The sequence below is a fragment of the Lynx rufus genome, unplaced genomic scaffold (assembly GCF_022079265.1).
Source record: "Lynx rufus isolate CCGP_SWC_20201006 ecotype Redwood Valley unplaced genomic scaffold, mLynRuf1.p SCAF_9, whole genome shotgun sequence".
NCBI lineage: Eukaryota > Metazoa > Chordata > Mammalia > Carnivora > Felidae > Lynx > Lynx rufus.
In genome coordinates this window covers 56,920,948-56,943,155 of record NW_025814897.1, presented here as the reverse complement: position 1 = coordinate 56,943,155, position 22,208 = coordinate 56,920,948, and the positions used below count along the sequence as shown (strand labels likewise).

At 55.4% G+C, this 22,208-nt stretch overlaps 1 protein-coding gene across 2 annotated transcripts in view; it reads right to left on the bottom strand.

Moving 5' to 3' along the window:
* Positions 1–3,940: 3,940 nt before the first annotated feature.
* GDPD5 (glycerophosphodiester phosphodiesterase domain containing 5) overlaps positions 3,941–22,208 on the bottom strand; it is an 86,982-nt gene continuing 68,714 nt past the window's right edge. For both annotated transcript variants that reach the window (XM_047072340.1, XM_047072341.1), the window contains 11 exons: positions 20,060–20,158; positions 19,678–19,771; positions 19,162–19,307; positions 15,198–15,280; positions 13,883–14,033; positions 13,106–13,324; positions 12,377–12,534; positions 12,007–12,154; positions 10,501–10,583; positions 7,601–7,713; positions 3,941–4,918 (listed from right to left, as the gene is read on the bottom strand). In XM_047072340.1, coding sequence (XP_046928296.1) covers positions 4,770–4,918; positions 7,601–7,713; positions 10,501–10,583; positions 12,007–12,154; positions 12,377–12,534; positions 13,106–13,324; positions 13,883–14,033; positions 15,198–15,280; positions 19,162–19,307; positions 19,678–19,771; positions 20,060–20,158 — 1,443 coding nt within the window. In that variant the 3' untranslated portion in view covers positions 3,941–4,769. The remainder of the gene's footprint in view (positions 4,919–7,600; positions 7,714–10,500; positions 10,584–12,006; positions 12,155–12,376; positions 12,535–13,105; positions 13,325–13,882; positions 14,034–15,197; positions 15,281–19,161; positions 19,308–19,677; positions 19,772–20,059; positions 20,159–22,208) is intronic.

Here is a 22,208-nt window from a genome sequence, read left to right as displayed (position 1 = left end):
GTGAGGATAAAAAGGTGTTCGTGAAAGCACTCTAGAGACTGAAGGGCGGTACTGGGCTGGCTGCGATTTGGCCATTATGAACATACAGTCTCCGCTTGCACACCTCCAGGGACTGGGAGCTCACTGCATGAGGTTGCATTGCCCTGGAGGTCAGATCTTGCCCAGTGTTAGTCTGGCTTTCATTGCTCATGCTCCGGTCATCCTTGGCGCTGGATCGTCCTGTCTCAGGATGACAGAAATGTGCTCCCCGGTGGGCAGCGTCCCAGGAAGCTAACTATGCCCAAGTAGAGGGGCTGGGCCCTGAACCCACCTGGCTCCCGACTCTGTATGCCTAGCTGCTCAGCCACACTTGCCAGGGTTAGGGGATGTTCTAAGGAGCAGCCCAGGATCAGCAGAGGGAGGTGAGAGAGGTCAGCAGAGCACGCGGCCCCCATTCCATTCTCTGCAGGCTGTTTGCTAAGAAAGCAGCCACCTCCTGAGCTGAGATCCAAGAGGGCAGGCCTCCTCAGGGTAAAGAGGGGCTTGTCCCTGCAGCACAGGGGCTGCTTGGCGGGGCAGGTAGGGAGTCTTCTCCTGGAAGTGCACCAATACTTTTTCACTTTTTCATTCGTTCTAACTGCTGTCTAGTGCACTGGGCACTGTGGTCAGTCATGCTGGGACATCAGACTCAGTTTCCACCCTGGAGATTCCCAGTCTGGGGGCCGGAGGACACCCGGTTGCAACATGGAAGGTAGGGATTCCCAGGGAGGACCCTGCTGGGCATTCTCCCATCCCAGCTAAGAATCTAGGCACCTCCAGCTGAGGGTCCTGATGCAAACTGGGGAATCCAGCCTCTAGAAGTTGACATGCTACCCTGTTTCTTGTTCACATCCACAGCCACTCACACAAATACACATTCGGACTTGTAGACACCACACAGCCTTGCCGTGTGAGGGTCTAAGTCCCGGATGTACCTGGAACTTACCTGGCCATGCCCTCACCCAGGTGCTCTGTGGCTGCTGCGCTGGCACTGACCACTCCTTTCTGTCCTGCTGCCGCACCCCTGGCAGTCCCGGCTCCAATGTCCTTGCGGCTCTGCCTGGACTCCCGCTCCGGCTCAGCTACAGGAGGACAAAGGGGCTGGACGCCAGGGGGGAGGGGAGAGGAGAGGGGGAGAAGGGGAGGAGGGGACGCTGGGCTTTTGTTCCATTCCCGGACCAGCACTGGGAGGGACGGGGGGAAGGAAGGAGGCGGGAGTAAGCGTGGCATTGACTGTGCATACATCTCAGGGAATGTTGTACCTGGGTTGGGGGTGATCTGGCACTGGTTGTACCCCTGAATAAATGCATGGATGTGAAGGTGTAGGGGAGATTGCCCTAGGGAGTTGGGGTGTAATCGGGTGGTTGTGAGTGTACAGGTGTTCCAGGGTCCCTGTGAGTGTGGGAGTGCATGGGGACCTGGTGACTGTGTAGCACCGGGGTGGGTGTGATTGTATAGCTGTAGGTGTGACTAAGAATGTGACTGCATAGCTTAGAGGTCTCCCGTTTCCCTCCTGCTTCTGTGTGGCTCTGCTTTATCTGTGTTCCTATTTGACAGCAGACTTTGTCTTATAGGACTGCATGTGTCTGGTTGTCTGCCTGGTGTGTCCCTCTTAGTGTCCATCTCTAAGTGGTTGTTTCTGTGTTTTACATGGGTCTGTCTGTAAAGGACAGGAAGCTGTGCCTCATGGACTGTGTGTGTCCTATATCTGTGGCACGGTATGAGTTGAGGTAGTTTTCAGCAATGTACCTGCCTCGGAGGGGACCCAGTGAGGTGGGGCGTGGTGGTACTGAGCAGGCCTGGTTGGCATGGACAAGAGGAGGCAGCTTTGGGCTGGCCTGGCCTCCTGGACCCCGAGGAGGCAACCCCATAGGCTGGTCCCAGATCGTTTGCTGCCTCCACAAAGGACCGCCGGGCCTAGTGTTTGAGAGGCAGGTGAGGAGATTTGCCTTCATGGAAGAGGTCAGCAACTGGGAGGAGGTTGCTTTGACAAGAACCCGGATAGGCCCAGGGCACTTGGGGTCTGGTCCTGGAACTGCTGTCACTTGCCATGCAGCCTGGGGCAGACTCCTGCTCATCCCTTGGCCCAGCTCTTCATCTTGGCAGTAGGGATGCTCACAGTTCCTGCTCTGCCACTCTTACTGGGTTGCTGTGACACTCAAGAGGGGGTCTGTAAGTGAAAGCCACGTGCCATGTGGAGTCAGTGAGGCCTGGGGCTGAGTTTGTGGAAGGAGCTGGGATGGCAGGGGTCACCATGATGCTGGCCAAGTAGGCGTCCTGGGGGGCAGAGTCTATTCCCAGAACCCCATGCCAGGGAATGGTCTATCTCCCTTCCCCCCAAGAAAGGAGTATGTGTTGTGATGTGTCATAGGTTATGAGAGATTCTTTTTTTAAGTTTATTTATTTATTTTGAGAGAGAGAACATGAGCAGGGGGTAGGGGCAGAGAGAGAGAGAGAGAGAGAGAGAGAGAGAAAGAGAGAGAGGAGAAAGAATCTCAAGCAGATTCTTGACGTGGGGCTCGATCCCACATCTCTTAGATGGTGACCTGAGCTGAAACCAAGAGTCGGACACTTAACTGATTGAGCCACTCAGGTGCCCCTTGGTCACTTTTTATCTGTACTTGGGAAGGATGGCCCTGGAGCAGGCTCATCCAGGGGAGGCTGTGCCCTGAGGTTCAAGGGAAGGAGTGGGACGGGGAGGGACCCTGTCTCCGGTTTCTCTGTGAACAGGGCAGTCAGTCTGTCCTCCACAGACCAGGGGAGGGTGTGGGGATGGCATCAGGAAGGTTGGGTTCTCAGTAATTCTTCAGTCAAGGGACAGGAGCCAGCATTGACCACAGGCTGCAGGTTCAGCTGAGGGTGGAGACAGGACTGGCCCTCTGCCCACCTAGGGAATGGTCTCCATGCTCCCTCTGCTTTGGGGGATGAGGGGAGGCAGCTGGACTGCCCGTGCACTGGGGAGGTGGGTACAGTGTAGGGCCCTGGTGAGGGATGCTGACTAGTTGTCCCACTCTGAACTCCCAGCCCCCTCTACCTGCTGCTGAAGACTTTGGGAGGTCTCAAGTTGCCCAAGTGTGGCCATGAACCTGGGACATCCTGGCCAGGGGCACTGGCTGGACAGGAAAGGGCTGGAATGAAAGGTCAAATCCACTTTCCTGGGTGGGCCTGCCAGAGGCTGGAGAGGTTATGGGGGCATTTTGTGTAGAGCAGTGCAGCCCATCCCTGACCTGGCTGTTCAGGATTTCTCTTATACGTTGTGCCCAGGGAAAGGTGGGAGCTGACCTCTGTCCCTGAAAGGGATGCACTTGGTATATGTTCAGTAGGAGGGAAGGAGTGTGAATCCCCTCACAGTTCCCAGAGGGTGGTCCTAGAGGTTAATGTGGGGGGCACAGTCTGGATTTCAGAATTTGGGAGGGGTTTCTTTTCCTTTCTTCCAAGAAGGTACCAGAATTGCTTAGACCCCAATAATTCTATCCAGAAGAGGTACATCCCTTGGCTCCTAGAAGCACCTCCATATGGCTGTGAGGGGACCTGCTAGTTCCACCACCCAGCCCTGCACTGGACCCAGGAGGTCTCCCCATCTGCCTTGCCATTCCTGGCTGGTTATGGAAGGCGCGCATGCATAGGCTCTGGGGCCAGAGCTTGGGCAGGATTCTGCCTCTGCCCATTCTAAGCTATGTGGCTTTGGATGGTCACTTTATCTCTCCAAGACCATCTCCCCACCACAGTATGGGGATGCTGGTCCCCAACCCCAGGGTTATTAAGGAACCCCTGGTGTCATGGTGATACTGGGTAGGGGCCCAAGTACCCTGCCACTCTTCTACTCATTTCTGAAAATGCTTCCTCCTTTGGCCAAAACTGAATCCCAAACCCAGCAAGTTCTCTCCCCGTCCTCCCACAGACCATTCAGAGACAACACGTGTCAGGATGGCAGCTTTAATCATATTGGCCAAGGCTGTCAGGCTTGCTCTGCTGTAGGCCTCCTTGGCCATGCCTAGGACATTCTTCCTAGGTGGCCAATGCCCTGTGGCCACTGATGTGGAAACCTGAGGTTGTATCAGTCTGCAGATCTCTTGGGCCTCTGTGCCACTCTGCCCTAGAAGTCTGTTGGACACGAGGGCGAGGGATAAAGCAGCCTTAGGCCTATTCTCCTGGCCATCTCCAGCTGTTCCTGGGGACGTGGCTCAGTCCCTCTCCTGAGGCAGGGCCAGTGGTGGTAGGAGGCTGGTCAGGGAGGAGTGTCTCCACCACAGCAGGCTTTCTTCTTGGGCTGAACCTCCTTGTGCTTTGAGACTGATGTGAAGAACAGCTGCTGGGGGCAGAGGCCCAGCCCAGGCCCTCAAGGCAGGAGACACTGAAGAAGTTGGCTACCTCAGCATAGAAGGGAGGATGGACACATGTGGACATCCACATCCTCAACTGCCACACGGCCCAGCAGCGAGCCATCAGAGCTTCCAGATCAGGATGCAAGGGAAGGCCTCCGGGGGAGGACCAGGCCCTGGGCCCCAGACTTCCCAGAAGGGGCCCCAGGCCAGCAGGGGCCTCTGCGAGGCTGGAGTTCTGACCTGGCTGGGCCTCAGGAGAGAGGGGAGTCCCCTTCAAGGGGGGGCATGGCTGACGGGGGCCGGAGCCAACGAGGAGGCCGTGGAGCCAGCTCCCAGAGCACTCCAGGTCCAGACATGCTTCTGCCCGCTCTCTTGGGTCCCCTGGTCTCCACGTACAGGTACAGGCTGGGACAAACAGGTCTTCGGCTAACGCCCACTCCGGTCTGTGAGAGTCTTGGTGCGGCTGCCACTCCCTCGGTTGTCCTTAGGGGTGGGAGCGCTGTTGGCATACGTGTCATAGCTGTTGTCTGAACATACAGAGAGCTCATCGGAAACCTCCATGCCATCGCTGATCTCTGCTGGGCCAGAGGGAGGCAGAACGTGAGTAGGGAGAAGAGAGTTCAGTGAGGATGGCTGGGAGATGAGGGGGAAGGGTAACTCGCAACACACAGCTCCTGTTCAGGCACTTGGAGGCTGATGAAATCACTGGGTTCAGGTTTGCTATTGAGGTTGGTATTCAAGGCCCTCCTTGGACTCTGCAAACACTCTGGCCACACCCCATTCACCTCTCCCCTGGAACTCCACCTCCCAGCCACAGAAAACCATCTGCACCCTCCTGGGCTTGGTGCTCATGTGTTTACTCAGGGCCTTTGCACGCACTGGTCCCTCTCCTGGGAGTGACTTCCCCATCGGTACTTTATTTCTTAAAATATGGCTCAATTTTTCTCATCTCTGTTATTATGGTTCCCTAAAAGCCTCCCCTGAGCCCCCCAAGCTGGGATGGGGCCTCCTCATGTCCACCTTAGCCCCTGCTTCCCCCTGCCCCATCACATCCTGTACTGTCACTATCTGTGGCCCCCACCAACTGGAGTACTTCAAGCACAGGCGTGAGGTCTGGGTGCATCTGTGTCCCTACTGCCTGGCACAGCACCGAACATAGAGCAGAGGCTCAGGAAGTGTCTGCTGAGTGGAGCTGAGCCCACCCTGAGGGGACTCAGGGTGCCTTGGTGAGGTTGAGGGTCTCTGGAAAGGACCTCTCAACCCGGAGTGGGCAGGGTGGCCTGAGGGCTGTGGCTGGCTGCCTCAGAGTCTGTATCCGAAGGTGCTCAATGAATGGCCTTTGGCACTGAAGGAGAGGTGGGGGCCTGCGTGGGCAGAATCTTCCAGGCCTAGAGGCCTAGAGGCTCTCCATTCACTCCACCCGCCCCTTCTGATTTCCCTGGGCCAGGCTGTAGGAGCCTGGGGACCCCGGGTGCCTTTGGCCCTTACAGGAGCTCCCCAGTGTGGCTAGAGGGCTGAGAACCACCAGGAGAGGCCCTCCAACCCAGCCTTGGTGCTCAGAGAAGGCTCCCAGGAGAGGGCGGTCTTTTGAGCCAAGGGAGGAGGAATGTAAGTGTCCCATAGGCAAGAATCTGTAAATCCTAAGCACCTAAAACAGTGCCTGGCAATTATCTGTTGAAGGAATGAATGAATAAAGGGGAGAGTGAATGAATGGATGTTCACACAATCCTAGGAACCAGCTCCCAAACCAGTCACCCCCACTGGGGTATCCTTCATTCAGGCCGTGTTTACCAAGCACACTGCTGGGTCATGCATGGTGCTAACCCCACAAGCACCCTGTGAGGGGCAGGAGGTGCCAGTCCGTTTTATACAGGAAGGGTCTGGTGCCAATGTGCTCTGGTTCACACTCTAGTTGGGGACAGAGCTGGGATTTGAACCCCAGTCCATCTGGCTCCTAAATATACCTCAAATCTCTCCTCTCCTCCGTGTTCCCATGCCTAATCTCTCACCTGAATTTCTGGCTTCCTCATCTCCACCTTCCCCCTCTCTAGTTCACCCTCCATGCTTGTTAGAGGTGGAATTGTACTCTGCCCCCCCAATTCATATGTTGAAAGTTCTAGCCCCCAGTACTTCATGATGTGACTTCATTTGAAAATAAGGTTGTTGCAGATGTTAGTTAAGATGAAGTCATCAAGATGGGCCCTAGTCCAATATGCCTGGTGTCCTTAGGAAGAGATGAAATTTGTACACAGAGATGCATACTGGGAGAGCCACGTAAACACAGATATGACCACCTACAAGTCAAGGAGAGAGGCCTGGACCAGATCCTTCGCCCACAGTCCTCAGAGTGAATCAACCTTGCCAACACCTTGATTTTGGACTTCTGGCCTCCAGAACCGAGACCATAAATTTCTGTTGTTTACACCACCAGTTTGGGGTGCTTTGTTACAGCCCTCCTGTAACAGGGACAGATCTGCCTGTGACCATACTCTGCTTTCAAACTGAAGCCCAAGCTCCTGACCACAGACTCGAGGCCCAAGTGCCCCCCTCAGTGCCACCTCAGGGTAAGTGAACCTGAGCCCCCCCCCAACACACCATATGGAATGATAATTCTTGGTACCCCAGTAAGCCATGCCCCCTCACTACCTCTGAACATATGCTGTTCCTGCCTGAATACCCTTCCTTCCCTCTGCTTGGTCAGTCCTCACCTCAAACCCAGACCCCTCCTACTCATCTTTCCCATTCCCACTAGGTCACCTCCTTGCAAAGTGGGCCCCAAGACCCTCACTGTCCCAGAGAGCTCTGACCACTCTTCTCTGCACCCCACTCTGGCTCAGCACACCTGTTGGAGCTCTAGTGACACCCAAGTTTCTATGTATTTGTTCTTACGGCTGCCTCCTCCATCAGACTGGGAATGGCATCGATGGGCTGGCAGCAAGCAGAAGGGAAAAAATCAATATCTGTGGTGTATAAACCAGGCAAAGGAGGGTAAGCCTTAAAAGCAGACTCCCCCACCCCCACACTTTTGTCCTTTGTCCACCACCCATGGGGCTGACTGCCCCAGGGCTTGGAGTGGATGACAGCATGCGGAGGGGTACATGTTTCTGTATGTGTATGTGAAGCTGGGTGGGTACATGTATGTCCGTGCTGTGTTCCTGGCTGTACGTGCTGTGGGTGAATGTGTGTACACATACTCGAGTACATGCGTGGGGTGGTAACTGAGCCCACCACCCGTCTCAACCTGCAGGGCTGCACACCTGAGAAGATGAGCTTCTCCTTCATGATGCTGACATCCCGGCTGGTCCGGCGCACCGCAGCGCTCAGCATGATCTGCTCGGGGTTGTAGCTCCGAATGCCACCCAGGCGCCACCTGCAGAGACGGCCCCATGGGCACAGGTCCTTCCCCACCCTTCCTTGGAGCGAGGATCCTGCCCAATTCCAGAACCTGTCCGGATTGGGCCTGAGAGGCCAGCAGGACTCTTGTCTGACTAGAGATGGGGAAACTGAGGCCCAGAGAAGGGCTTGCGTCAGAGTCCCCTGACTCAGCCAGGGCTCTCCTGCCTCTCTCTTGTCCCCGGAACCCTAGGTCAGCCCTCCTTGCCCAGGAAGATAGTTTGTTTGGGGTTGGTGAGTTCTGTTTCGGGTGCTTGCAGTTGCACGCTGACTTCTGGGGTAAATTGGGGTGGGGGAGCTTAGCAGACCTGACTCTGATGAGCCATCTGTGGGGTACACACCAATCTCAGGGAGTCCTGGCTGATGTGTCGTCCAGCTCCACCATCAGGACCAGGCTGAGTGAAGCCAGTGGGGAAACCCCGGAGTGGAAGTGAAAGAGGGGAGGGAGTGAGGGGAGGAGCTGTGAAGACAAGTGGGGAGCTTGTCTTCACAGGTTCAGAGACAAGGGTGTCAGTGACTCGGGTCTGTTCCAACAACCCTAGGAGAGTGACCTGTTTCCTCACGGTGAGGCACAGGCTAGATACAGCATTAATCCCTCTGACAGATGAGGCAGGGATGAGGTGGGGGATAAAATTAAGCCAATGGGCAAGAGGTGGGGCTGTAGGGGGCGTGCAGGGGCCAGGAAGAGCTGGGGAACTCGGGCTCCTGTACCTAGCCCACAGCAGTTTTTGCTATTGCAGTACCTCTGAACCAGCCCCAAATCTCTGGTCTCTGAACTTATGACTTGTCCTGCAAACTAGACAGAAAGATTGACTGAACCCCTACCCCCATTCCCACCAAGAGAAGCAGGGGTCAGCTTGGAAACAAGAACCCAACCCCTCAGACATTGAGCCCTGCGGGGGTGGTGCGGGCAGCCCGGACTCCATGAGAAATCAGTTGTTTCCAGATGGGGTCAGCACAGCAGAAATGGACAGACAGATGGACAGGCAGATGGGTGAATGAAAAGAACAGACAGACAAGGGGGAAGCAGGAAGCAGAGGGGAAGGCAGCCTGTGCTCTGGCTGGGCTGGCTGCCCTACATGTCCTTGAGGGCAGCGATAGGTCTCTTATCTGCCACTGTGTCCCTGGCACCAACCTCAATGTCTGCTGTGTGGCAGGTGCCCATAGTATTGGTTCAGTGAGTGAATGGAGGAAGGGGGCCCACAGGGAATGATATTCTCCCTCAGGGTCCCCTCTTCCACCAGTCCTCTGCTGACCCCCAGGAAGACAGTGACACGACCCTGGCTGGACATGTCCATCCCAGCACCTAGGCCACCTTGGCTGGCCCCCACCCAGCACACCGGGGCTCCGAGAGCGAAGGCCTGGCTCCCCGCTGCAGGCCCAGCACAGCACCAGCACATGCGGATGTCTGCTGGCTGCAAATGAAGGACCAGGTACATGTCCCTTTGCTGCACTCAGCCCCTCAGCCCCTCAGCCAGGGAGGGTCCTCTGGAAGCTGGTTAGTGAGGCTGTATAAAGCAGGAGGGCCCAAGGCACTTAGCTAAGGTGAGGGCTTGGACCCCAGGACCTAGGACTCCTGTTGGAAATTAACATCGAACCCAGGAGGAAAGTGTCAGGCCAGGGTCTCTGCAGCCAGGCACATCTAGGACAGGAAGCTCAACCACTGTGGGGTGCCCCCAGGGGAAAGCAGGGAGGCTGTGTGTATAAGGGGGGGGCAGGAGTCACAAAGTGAGAGACACAGAGAAAGATAAACAGAGGCAAAGCCAAAAGTGGGAAGGGGGGAACAGAACTTGGTAGGGTAGTGGCGAAGGCCCCTGCGAGTGCTAGAGTTGGTGGCAGGGGAGGGACAGCCAGGCACAGCCCCTCCCCCGAGGGAGCCGCTTTGGTGCTAAGAGAGGCCAGGTCAGCAAACCTGCAGGGAAGCATGGGTTCCCATCCACAGAGACAGCGAGGAGGAACAAAGGGCAGAGGGACACACATGGCAAGATGGGGAGAGAAGGGAGGATTGTGGGGGAGAGAAGGAGGGCAGGGGACAGCAGGAGGCTTCAGGCGAGGGGAGGTGTCTGGGAGGGTGACCCGCAAGGGACCCTGACCCAGGCACCGGCTCAGTGCACGGCAGGTTTTCAGAGGGAACTGGAGAAGGGAATGGCAAGGAAGAGGGAGAAAGAGGGACAGGAGAGGAAGACCACACCAGAATTACCTGATCAAGTGATAGCTGTGAGATGCCAGAGTGCAGCAGAGAGGGGGGTGGGGAGAGAGAGGAGGGACATGCGCCGGATCAGAGCGGTGTGTGACAGAGAGAGAACGTCAGTCAGGAATAGAACGGCCAGTTGTTGTCTGTGGCTGGTTTGGGGCCCCTGCCTGGCCCTAAACCCTCCCCCAGACCAACCCCACTTCCCCACTGCAGCCACCAGCTCAGCTGCTACCCTGACAGGCAGGAGGTCTCCAGCACGGCACACCTGAGTGCCGGTGACAACCCAGGCCCCGGGGAACAGGTCAGGACACAAGCCAAAGTCCACATAGCAAATCATGTCAGAGCTTGGTTGGCTATGGGCTCCTAGCCGGGTACCTGTTCCCGAAGCCACTCAGCTCTGGCTGAGGAGGACGGGCTGCAGGCCACTGGGCAGTCCTCCTCCTACCCTGAACATGCTGCCTGGTCAGGGCTTCTCCTGGCCCAGGACTTGGGGAGGTTTGACTGGCTGAGGTGGGGGCTCGCCTGCTGTGGGGCAGGGAAGGCTGTGGAAGGGCGTCCAAGCCTACTCACTTCTGGAGCACGAAGATGCCAATGATGAGGCTGAAGGAGACCAGGTCTGCAGTGACCCACATGAGACAGTACTCGTCCGGGGGCTGTGGACAGATGGCCAGTGGCCAGTTTTCAGTCCTGGCCAGTCCATACCGGGGCCCCAGACCGAGGGTCCATATGAGCAGGGGGACCCCACGTCACTATCAGGGATGGGCTGGGAGGATCCAGAGGGGGCTTCGGGGCTTGAGATGATATTTTGTAGGAGTGGGCTCTGAACACTGTAAGCCTGTGTGTGTGTGTGTAGGATAAAAAAGATCTGTGTGGGGTGTCTGGTGGCTCAGTCATTAAGCATCTGACTTCGGCTCAGGTCATGATCTCACAGTTTGTGAGTTTGAGTCCCACATCAGGTGAGCACAAACCCCGCTTTGGTGAGCCCCACTTCTCTGCCCCTCACTCACTTGTACCCCTCCCCTCTTTCTCAAAAAAAAAAAAAAAATCTGTGTGGTGTTCAGGGTAGAGGTGGCATTTGTGAATAAGCCTGGTGGGTTTGTGTGCTTAAGGGGGGCTCCAAGCAGAAGCTGAGTAACAAAAGACAAATAGCTGAATGTGGGGGTGTAAGTGACTAGTACGTATGCAGGGGTGTGTGTGGCATCTGTGCAGGTGTGAGATTACGTGTGTCACTGTAGGGTGTTGAGTGAAGGCCTGCCCGCTCCCGGGGCCAGGGAGGGCAAAGCCTCCAGTGTAGCCAGGCCTTGATGTCAGGTGAGCTGTGGAGGAGGGACAGGGCCTGGACAGAGGAGCACTTCTTGCTGCTGGTCAGCTGCTGTCGCCTGAACTTCCGAGTGTGCGCACTGCTGGTTCCCAGCAGAGCCTCTGGAGGTTTGCAAGGACCTCTGGTAGGTGGACGGACACAACCATCCATAACCTAGCTCTGGTTACTTGACCCTGGCACTGTCTCAGCCATAACAAGACCCTCAGACTGGCTGTCCTATCCTCATGGAGATGGCAGTGGGGAGCCAGGGGGAGCATAGTGGGGAGTGGGGGGCTCCCCCAGTGACAGAGCTGGGATGGGAGCCCAGGCCAGTCTATAGGGACCCAATCAACCAGTTGAAAACTGGTTTTATTTGGTGTATTCTCAGAGCAGCTTTTAAATGTTCCCTATCTTTGTCCTGTTGTTACCCTCTTTTTCTAATGCCTTCTCCTTCTTCAAAACAAAATATAACAAACTCCCGAAACCCAACCCCCAAGTAGTAATTTACTCCTCTGGGGCCCTTAAATGATGTTTTTCTCCCTGTGGGTTGGGCCCAGGTTCTTCCCACCCCCCAGCACCTTAGTGCAGACTCCAGAGGCCGTGAAGATCTTCCTCTTGCCTCAAGCCTATACCCCCCACCACATGCTGCCCCCACCCTTGAGACCTCACCAGAGAGCCCTGAGCATGGAGCCTACCCCCCACCCTGTATCACAGGCTCCCTCTACACCCCCAGGTGCCCTCCTGCACACCCCCCCCCCAACAATTTCCCAACTTACCATGATCCAGAGAGGGGAAGGCACCTGGGACAGGGTATGGGAGTTGTCGGAGGTGACAGATGGGACTCCTGCACACCACAGCAAAGAGAAGAGCCACGGTGCATTGACCGTGTAGAGGTTCACACTCAAGTTCCAGGACGCATAGTCCCTGTGGGGCAGGGGGACGGAGGCTGGTCAGCCCTCAGACTGGGGCCTCCGGGCCTGTAAAGCATGCCCCCTTCACGAACCTCCTGGCCCTGGAGAAAGGAATCTCCACTCCCAGAGGACCAAACTCAGATAAAACCTGGATCTGCCTGATGCTCTCCACCTCCACTCTTTGAACCAGGAACTCTGTGCATCCAGCCTCCCCCTGGTGAGCTGGGGCAGGCACCTGAGCTCCTGGCGGGACACCTGAGTGTAGCGCAGGTTCAGCCTCTGGATGTGGCCTCTCCGCAGGCTGGCGGCCGCCTCCTTGGAACCTGATGTCTGCTGGAAGCCAGGAGCCACCTTCCGCACGAAGGGCCTCTGCCTGTTAGGCAGCCACATGACCTGCAGGCAGGAGAGGGGGCAGCCTCGGCTTTCTCTTCTGTTAAAGAAGCCTGAAGCCCCTGGAAGGTTTCAGAGAGCTGGGACCTGGCACACAGTGGAGCTTATGTGTAATCATTATCTACAGGGGTCAACCTGGTCCCAGCCAAGGCTGTGCAATTGCTCTGTCAACAACTCAGGGAGCTTCCCCTGTAGACCCCTGTCATGACAAGACTGATAACCCAAGCGTCAGTCACTCTAATAGGATGCCACCAGTTTAGTGTGCTGCCATAAATTCGTTTCGAATTCCTCTGACCCCCAAGTATTACAGCACAAGGATGCGGGCAGTGCTTCGTGGAAATAGCAGTGTCCCAGAGAACCTGCTCCTGCCCTTTGTACATTTTAAAGGACTTTCTTGTTTCCCTCTTGTCTCCACGACTACCCTGTCAGGAAGGCAAGGGGCATGTTACCCCCATTCTACAAATGTGGAAACTGAGGTCTGGACAGGAGGCACAGTGAAGTTACGCTGGAGTCCTGCTCCAGCCAGGCCTGGGTTTCCAGGGGGGCAGGGCAGGGCTGCTGAGCAGGGCCTCACCTGGTGCTGGGGGAACCCAGAGCGCAGCAAGGCCTCCAGCGTGACATTGAGGAAGCTGCCACGGTAGGGGTGCTCCCGTGGTGGGTCACGCAGGTTGAGCAGCAGCGTGGCATTGCCCTTGGCCAGCTCCAGGAGCTCTGCTAAGCTGCAGATGGACTGGTTCTGGGCCTCCCTGTGGTCGGAGGGTGACAGGGAGCTGGCCGTCCAGAAGGGATCCGTCTGGCAGAGATAGGAACACACATGGCTGCCTCGCCAGCCCTTTGGGGCCTCCGTGTGCCTTCTTGGCCACTAAGCACGGAGACCCCTGAGCTGCCAGTGTCTGCTGGTGTGTGGGTCAGGTAAATTGATAACTGTGGCCCTGTGGGGCTTTTAGAAGACCCCAACCCTAACTTCTCTGGGCCACACCTGTTTTCCTGAAAGAATCACCTGCTTGGAACTTATCCCAGACCCCAGCACATTTCTCCTTTAGTAGCATTTCACACCAGAGAACCAATTTCCCTCTAGAGTTTGACAGAGTTAATAGTTTTACCTGTTAACTCTTATCATCACCACCAACCTTTTCTGATGTGGGAGACAGAACCAGAAGAAGCAGTGACAACCATGAGATCTGGGCTTCAGTGGCTGGAGCCGAAGCAGGCCACTAACCAACCTGGCCGTGAGTCATTGATGCTAGGGGACTAGAGGTCATCTGAGCTGATGACCACTCCCGGCCCTCTCACTCCATGGGGTCCCCGCCTGTGCTTTCCATGCCTAGGACTGGGACAGGTACAGCCAGACCTTCAGGAACCACTGGCCGGCATTGAGCCTCTGCAGGATGGTCCAGTTCAGCATGGAGGCGGGCCTGCGGGCGAGCTCCGGAAACTCCTCCTCCACGTTGGTGGTGCGCCGCAGGGTGGTGTCATGCATGAGGAAGGGCACGCCATCCAGGCTACGGGAAGGTGGGGTCCCCAAGTCACTGTCCACCCAGGTCCCTCACCTGCCCACCAGTCATCCCCCCACCAACACACGTAGGCTCCTTCCCATCCACTTATACAACCCCCGTGACATCCAGGCAGGCTTTGCCTCTGTGGACCTCAGGTTCCCTGTCTGCACCGGGAGGGCAGTGGACTCACAGGTGACTCCTTCTGGCTCTCTGTGAGGGTCAGACGGGGTTAGGGACTGCTGAGGATGGAGGGCTGGGTCTATTTTTTCAGCAGCCCTAGCAGATAGTGCTGCCTCGTTTGATAATGGGGAAACTGAGGCTGAGAGGGAAGTACCTAGCTCAAGACCCATTAGCCAGTAAATGGTATAACCTTACTTAGAACCCGGGCCATGTGATGCCATACTAGAACAGTACAAATGCAGGCCCCTTTGACAAATTCCCCCTTCCCACCATCCTAGTCTACCCGTTTGGGGCTGCTGATACCACATATGATGTCATAGTGTGAAATAGTAAAAAGCACCTGTGCCCCCCTGCCTCAAGGCATTTTACCTCCGTCTGCTAGAAAGTTTCGATACACACACAATTCTGTGGTATCTACACTGGGACCAGTGGGTTATCTAACAACGATATCTATGCTTAGCCCCTCACGTATGTGGTATCTTGTTCACTACACAACCTGTGTAGCTAAACATGGCAGCCCCGCCTCCTTCCCCTCTCAGAGATAATCTGTTGTGAAATTGGTATGAGTTCTTCTTGACCTTTCATGTTAAGACATACTTTTAAAATCTACACGTTGAAAACGTACAAATCATTTTCTGTGTCTTCTAAATATAACTGACATCACAGTGAATATATCACTCTGCAGTGTGCTCATTCCACCCATTGGTGTTTGAGCCATCTTGCTGAGCCACACAGATCTAGTCTTTCCTTCAAGTAGATCTGTGGCAGGACTCCAGGTCCCAAACACCCACCCCTGCTTGAACCAAGAGCATGTGTTTATTTCCCTATTTTATATCCTGGCATTAGGCACAAACAGGGTGTCAGCCCTGTGGCGGATCATCCAAGCCCCAAGCCCCATCTCTGAGGCTCTGGGACCTGAGGTTTCTCCAGCAGGGTCCCGGATGCGGCAGGGATGAGAGGCCTTGTGGTCCTCTTGACCCCCACACCTACCTGATGGTGACATCAGCCTGTAGCCCATACAGCTTCTGCTCCAGTGCCTTCCGGAAGGACATCAGTGTGTGCTCTGGGGCCAGCTGGGCAGGAAGGGAGAGCCGAGATTTAGCTGATGTACACCTCCCCAGCCAATCTAGAACCTTCCATATTGGGAGGCTGGAGTAAGTCTGGTTCTAATTCCAACTCCTCCAAGTAGTAGCTGTGGGACCCTGGACACCCATGCAGCTTCTCAGAGGCTCGTTCTCTTCATCTGTGAAATCATGCCTGCCTCACAGGTTTTTTTTGGGGGTGGGGTGGGGAGGAGGCAAGGTGGTTAGTGTTGATGTATATATGGGGGTGTGAGGGTTTTTATACAGTCCTCTGTCTCGTCACAGTCTTGGGCTGGGGTGCAAGCCATGTTTCCTCCCAATTATACCTGGAGTCTGGGTGGAGATCCCAGAGGGAGAGGGGAGGGGACACAGGATGGCACTGTTTCCAGCCATGACAAGGCCATCCCCCAGGCTGTTACATGGATTAAAAGCCCCCAACCATGCTGCCTGACGTACAATAAATGCTTAATAAATGACTATTAATCCTATAGCATACACATCAGAAGATCTGGTTCTAGCCCTGGCCCTGCCATAAAGTAACTTTGTAACCGCTGGTGCATCTCTTTCTCCTATGAACCTCAGTTTCCCCATTTTCCCCTTGGGGTATATATTCACTGTTCTCTGAGGGTCTTTCCAGTTGGGAGAGTTGGAGTTTGAAGTCTCCCTCCCTAGTTCTGTCTTGCCTGAAGACCCTGTCATACCCTTTGTTGCCACTGGGGGTCACCACCATATCAAGGAGTGAGCTAGGACCCAGCGCAGTGCGGGCTGGAACAGGGAGGGGAGTGAGGACTCCTGGCAGTGAAGGAGCGGGGTGGAAGGGGTTCCCGCGACTGATCTCACTTCCCACAAGACACGTGCCCATCTTCTCTCCCTCTGGCCATGCTGCTCCAACACGTAACACATTACCCTCCCCTGGGAGGCAGCCTGGCACGGCAAGGGCTGTGGGGACTGAGAAGGAGCAATTCGACTTCCCAGTAGCTCACCTTCTGCACCTTAAGGTTTCTTTAGCTATAAAATAGGCTAGTGTTATCAAGCTCACAGATGAAATAAGGGCATCGGCAGTCTCTATAACTGAGTTCCTTTCTTCCACTTTTCTTGGGGCAGAACAGCTTTGGGGGACGTGGCTACCTTCTACCAGTCAGGTGGGCTGTGTGTGGCCCCACCGAGAGGCGGAACAAGGCCACAGAGGCATCTAGAGACAGGCATGGACTTGGTGGAGTTCCTGCCCAGCTTGCCTCTAAACGTCCTGCGGCCAGGCCTCTCACAAGAGGTGCCATTGCCCTTCTGGGGGCTGAGGCTGTAGAAGGTTGACTATGCGAAGAACACAAAGGAGCACAGCGGGGTCTGCAAAGACCCTTGGGGAACAGAGGAAGTGACTGGGAAGGGCAGAGTCTCTTCTCCAGAGGCTTTTTAGTCAGGTCTCCCGGGGATAGGTGCTCGCCTCCGCCTCCGGGAGAGGGAGGCATGGAAACCTAGCCCTCCTTGGCCAGCCTTGGGACTCCAGGAGGGCTCTAAGAAACATGTGGGATTTCAGGGTGAATTCTTAATCCCTACCTGTCTCATGCCTGAGCCCAAGTGGGGTTCTTTTCTCGAGTGTGTATGTGAGGGGTGGCTGTCACAAACTCAGGTGGGCAGGCCACTGTGGTTAAAAGTCCCGACTTTGGAGTTAGTCTGACCAAATATTAAAGAACACACACATACACACATCCAGCTGCACCCACAGAGGAACCATACACCCAAGGGCACACGGACACACCAAGACAGCAATGTGCACTTGGGCTTATCACACACAGATGTGTGGATCCAGACCCAATGATACACACAGGTGTAGACACCGATACATGTGCATGCACAGTGACACACGGAGCCGTGTCAGACACTCGTGCTAGCCCCTCAAAAACCACCAAGAGGATGCAATCAGCCAGATGCACAACGTGGGAAATTCTACAGGACAAATGACTCCGTTTCTTTGACAAATAAACAGCATATGGGAAAAAGGGAGGGGGACTGTTCTATACTAAGAGATACTTGGAAGACATGTCAACCAGATGTACTACGTGTTCTCCGTGTGGATCCTGATTTTTAACAACTGTAAAAAGGTATTTTTGAGACAACAAAGGAAAACTGAACATGGATTCAGTATTAGATAATATTAAAGAATTATTATTTTGTTGGGTGTGACAGCAGCATTGTAGTTTTGGCTATGTTTAAAAGAAAAAAGTCCTTATGTATTAGAGATACATACATATGAAGTATATATGGGCAAAATGATAGGATGTTTGGGATTTGTTTTAAAATTTTACATCAGAAAAGAAAAAGTAGGGAGACAGATGAAACAAAGGATGGCAAGAACATTGATAAATATTGAAGGTGGTCTTGGATTCCTTATATTATTCTTCATTATATGATTCCTTATACAATTCTTGCCATTTCTGTGAATGTTACTTTTTTCCTACTAAAAAAATGATCCATGCTGGGGCCACCTGGTTCCTTCTCCTTGGCTGAGTGCCCACCCCCCTCGGCACACCTACTTGTCCCCTGGCCTCCAGAGCAGGTGGGTGGCTAATCTGGGTCATGGATAGAAGAGGTGCTGTAACCTTGGGCCCTGCCCACCTGCAAAGGCTATGCTTCTAAATTATCCTCACAATGGTCAGCAGCATGAGGCTCAGAGGGGACTGGTGACCCCCCGAGACACACAGGCAATATGGGACAAAACTGGACCCCAAATCCAGATCCCTCTGGCTCCAGAGCCATGGTCTTTCCAGATGTTTGCCTCCTGGAGGTACTGGGACCAGCGAAGGGTGTGTTGGGAGGGTACCAGGGGCCGGTTCAGGCACAGGTATCTGAATTTTACCTACAAAACGGGCACAGTAACACTCAACACAGGAAGTGGGGAAAAACCTAAGGGTGATTCACAGCCCCACCAGACTTAACACCTCCTTTTAAAAGTTACTTTGTGAGGCTGCCTTGACTACCCTGAAATGCAATGATACATGGAACTCTCAATCACTGCAAAAAAAAAAAAAAAAAAAAAAAAAAAAAGAAAAAAAGAAAAAGAAACTCTCACGCAGGCCCCAAGCGCCTCCTGGTGGTGATAATAGGTACTGCCTCTGTTAAGAACCACAAAGTCAAGGTGTTGGTGCAGGAGAACCCCGTGGTCCAGAGAAGGGAGACAGCCTGCCCCAGAAGCCAGAAATATCTATCTCTCACTCTCTGTGTGCTAGGCTCATAGCTGGGTACTTCACATGGCCCACCGGTGCAGGCACTCTTGTTATCCCAAGACACAAGATGAGGAAACTGGCACAGAGCAGACACGGATTGGTCCAGGCTCCCACAGCTGCCAAAGGGCTGAGGAAGCATGGCTCTGGAGCCACCCTCTAAACTACTGCTGGGTCACAGGGCTCTGACTTTGACTCCCTTCTGTCTCTAATTCAACCCTCTTCAAGTACCTTCCCTCTAGCAGTGGGCTCTGAGTTGTACCTGTTCCCTTCTGCACCCCACAGCCCAGAGGGTTCTCCTACAACCCGGGGACCGGCTGTCCTCCCCACACCCAGCTCCCCCTCTCTCCTGGGCCTTCCCAACCCACAACCTAGCCTGCCTGTATCTTTCCAGGGCCCTCAGGATAAAAACTTAAATCTTTTTAGCGAGATGCCTTCAGGACTTTTCAGGATTCAGTCCCATCTGAGCTCCCCAGCTTTTTCACCAACCCTTCCCATATGCCCCCCAAAAGAGCTAAAGATTCCTGCTATTACCATATTACACATATTATATCTTCCCTACAAGGAGATAGGTCTTGTAGGCCTGTCTCCCCTAGAATGGCAGAACTGCCCACCCCCCTCTCTGCTCTGTTAGGACCCTCAGGTGGTACTCACCATAGGAGCCCCACGGTGGCCAATGAGGGCAGGCTTGGGGCCCAGGTCCTTTTTCTCCATGATGCAGGGAGATGAGATGGTGAGAGGGGCCAGGTAGAAGGCAAATACCATGGCAAAGAAGATACAGAGAATGGCCACCTGGGAGGCTGCAGACATCGGCCGTGAGTCAGGCTACCTGGTGAGCTGTTTGGCTTTCCACAGGGCCCACCCGTGAATCCTGAGCAGGCTGGGGTTGGGGTGGGGGCCCCTCTTCCCTCTACCTGTCAGGACCCAATGCTTTGAGGGGACCCTACACCATGGCCAGCCCCCATCTGGCTAGGAAGGCAAGCTGGACTTCTAACTCACACACAGACACACAGAGGAGGAAACATGCAAGGCTGACCGAGGCTGCGACCCTCAGTGGACCCTGTGGGCCACTCCGAACCAGGACCTCCATGCTGAGAGTGGCCACCTAGGTGATGTCCAGGTGAGGGCAGGACAAGCTGGTTTTGGTACTTGGGAGGCAGTCATACTTACAGGACCGCTCTGCACGGGCGAACTGTCCTGCCACAATCCAGGAGAGCGCGGTGATGGCGGCCAGGGCCCCCACATGCAGGAATGGCGCTGTGCCCTTGTGTGCGGGAAGGGGCAAGAGGAACCATGAGCTCCCAGCCATGCCTAGACCCTCTGGTCACCAACACCCTGACAGCCAGCCTATCTGTGTCCGTGGGGTGGGCAACTCTCATCTCTGCAGAAACCCCAAGATGTAGCACCCTCCCTGCTCTGACTTGCTCTGTGATCTGGGCCCCTCCCTGCCCCCTCTGGGCCTTCGTCTGGAGAGATGTGAGTGATGAAAAGGCACTGCCTTGTGTTGAAGGTCCTGGGGAAGTGGCTGCCCAGCCCTCCCTCACCCCCTCACCTGCAGGGAGATCAGCAGCACCTCCCACTCGTCCTCCCACAGCTGGGCCACGGCCGACATGGCCACCACCGTGGACACCAGGATGACCACCAGCCCCATCTGGAAGGGGAAGAGTCACCAGACAGGAGGTCAGAGCAGGTGTGTCTGGACAGCCTGAGCATTCCCAGTGCGTCCGAGAGAGGGGCAGGGAAGCAGAGACTGCGGAAGAGGCACGGGGAGAAACGGAGAGTGCGAGAGAGACCAACAAAGCAGGGAAGGGGGGGAGCAGAAGAGAGCCAGGCACAACGGAGAGAAAGCCAGAGATGGCTAGCCAGAAATGACAGTGAGAGACAGAGGCAGGAGGAGGCCGGGGGACCTCCAGGGAACAGAAGGGAGGCTGAGGAGGAGAGGCGGTGGGAGGAAGCTGGGGGGAGGCGTAGGCGCAGCCCAAGGTTCAGCCCCACTGAGGGTGTGAGGAGGGGAGACTCTTGGCCCGTGGGGGCCTCTCGTGGGCCCAGCCAGTCATGTCGAAGGCCTCACTTAGCCCTGCCAGCAGCCCTTGAGGTGAAGGGTGACTTATCTAGGCCACAGGGGCAGGAGGCTGGGGAGCCGGGTCCCCTACAGGAGCCAATACCCCTCAGGCTGGAGCGGGCGGAAGTGAGGCAGAGCTCTAGCCCACTGGCCCCACAGCGGGGGCTCCCCGCTCCTGCCCCTGAGCTTCCAGCTTCTACTGTGTTTACGGGGGCTGCCCTCTCGGCTGCCTCCTAGAGGAAACAAGGAGCACACCTTGGAGGGCAGACAAGATGGAAGCTTCAAGGGACAGAGAGCTTTGGGGACAGTTGGGATCTGAAACCTCTCACGCAGCACAAGATGCTCCCCAGACTAAGTGGAGCCTGAAGCCTGGTTTCTGGCTACTCAGCCCCCAGCCCCACCCTCTACCCCCCTGCTCGGCGCTCATTCCAGCCACCTTCCGCTCACCGCCAAGCCCGGCAACTTAAGGCTCAGGTCACACCTCTACCCCAAAGCCCCCACGCCCCTCTCCATAATGGGCCAAGTCAAGGCCACCGTCCCTTGCCTTCACTGACTTCCTACTGCCGCTGCAAGCTGTTTCCCCACTGCCCCCCTTCCCTTCCTGCTGTGCCTTTCCCGGAGGCGGAGGCGGCTGTGTTGTGAGAGCCCTCCCAAACGGAACTGAACAAGATAGGATGGTGAGGGCAGACACTGCCTGCTCCATCTTCCCTCCCTGCCAGGCAGAGAAGATTCATTCTGGCCTGGGATTAAGTTTCCCTTTGGAGCTTTGTCATTTGGCCCATCAGCCCGAAACGAATGTTCCAATAAGAAACAGTAATAAGGCGGAGATGGGTAGGGGCCTTTATGGACTGTAACGTACTGGCCTGGGGCGGGGGGGACGGGGCACGAGAAGGGGAGAAACGCAGGGACACAGAAGAGGGAGGGCCTGTGTGCCTGGGGCAGGGACATCCTGTTTTCCTCACGTTTACTCTTGTAAGGTCCCAGGTGAGGTCATTCTCACCTTGATATCACACATAGGGAAACAGCTCAGCATAAGGCCGGCTTGCCACGTAGCTCTGAGGGGGCAGATACTGAAGCAAACTCCATGGTCTGTCCCAGAGATCATGCTCTTTCTGGGAAGTCACGCTGCAGTAGAGGGAGGCCAAGGAGTGTCCTGAGGGTCCCCGAGAATCCTCCTCAACACACAGGCTCCCTGCCCCCTGCTGCCCCCTGCAGACAGGTCCCGGGCACAGCAAATGTCTCTGAAGGGTTGTTCCTGACAGTCTTATTGCATTTAACTGCTAGGGGAAATACTTGCAATAAAACTGATTTCCCATAATCTTAATGCAATTAAAATTTTTATTCTGAGCTTTGCAGCTGCTGTCGTGGCAACCATTATGCTCGGCAGCATTACCGCAGTGTTCAGTGTCTGTGGGACCCCCCCACCCCATGCTGTATCCTTAAGACACATTACCAGCACTGATCCCCAGCAACGCTGGGAACCATCGTTCCTCATATCGGACCGGAAAGGATAAAGCCCACCCAGAAGGCCCAGAGATGGCCCACTGTCCTCCTCTGAAAGCGGTCTTTGGTCTTCTGTGCAGGTGGGATGGTGGCTTGAGGGGACAGTGGAAGGGACTGAGAACACAGGAGGCACCTC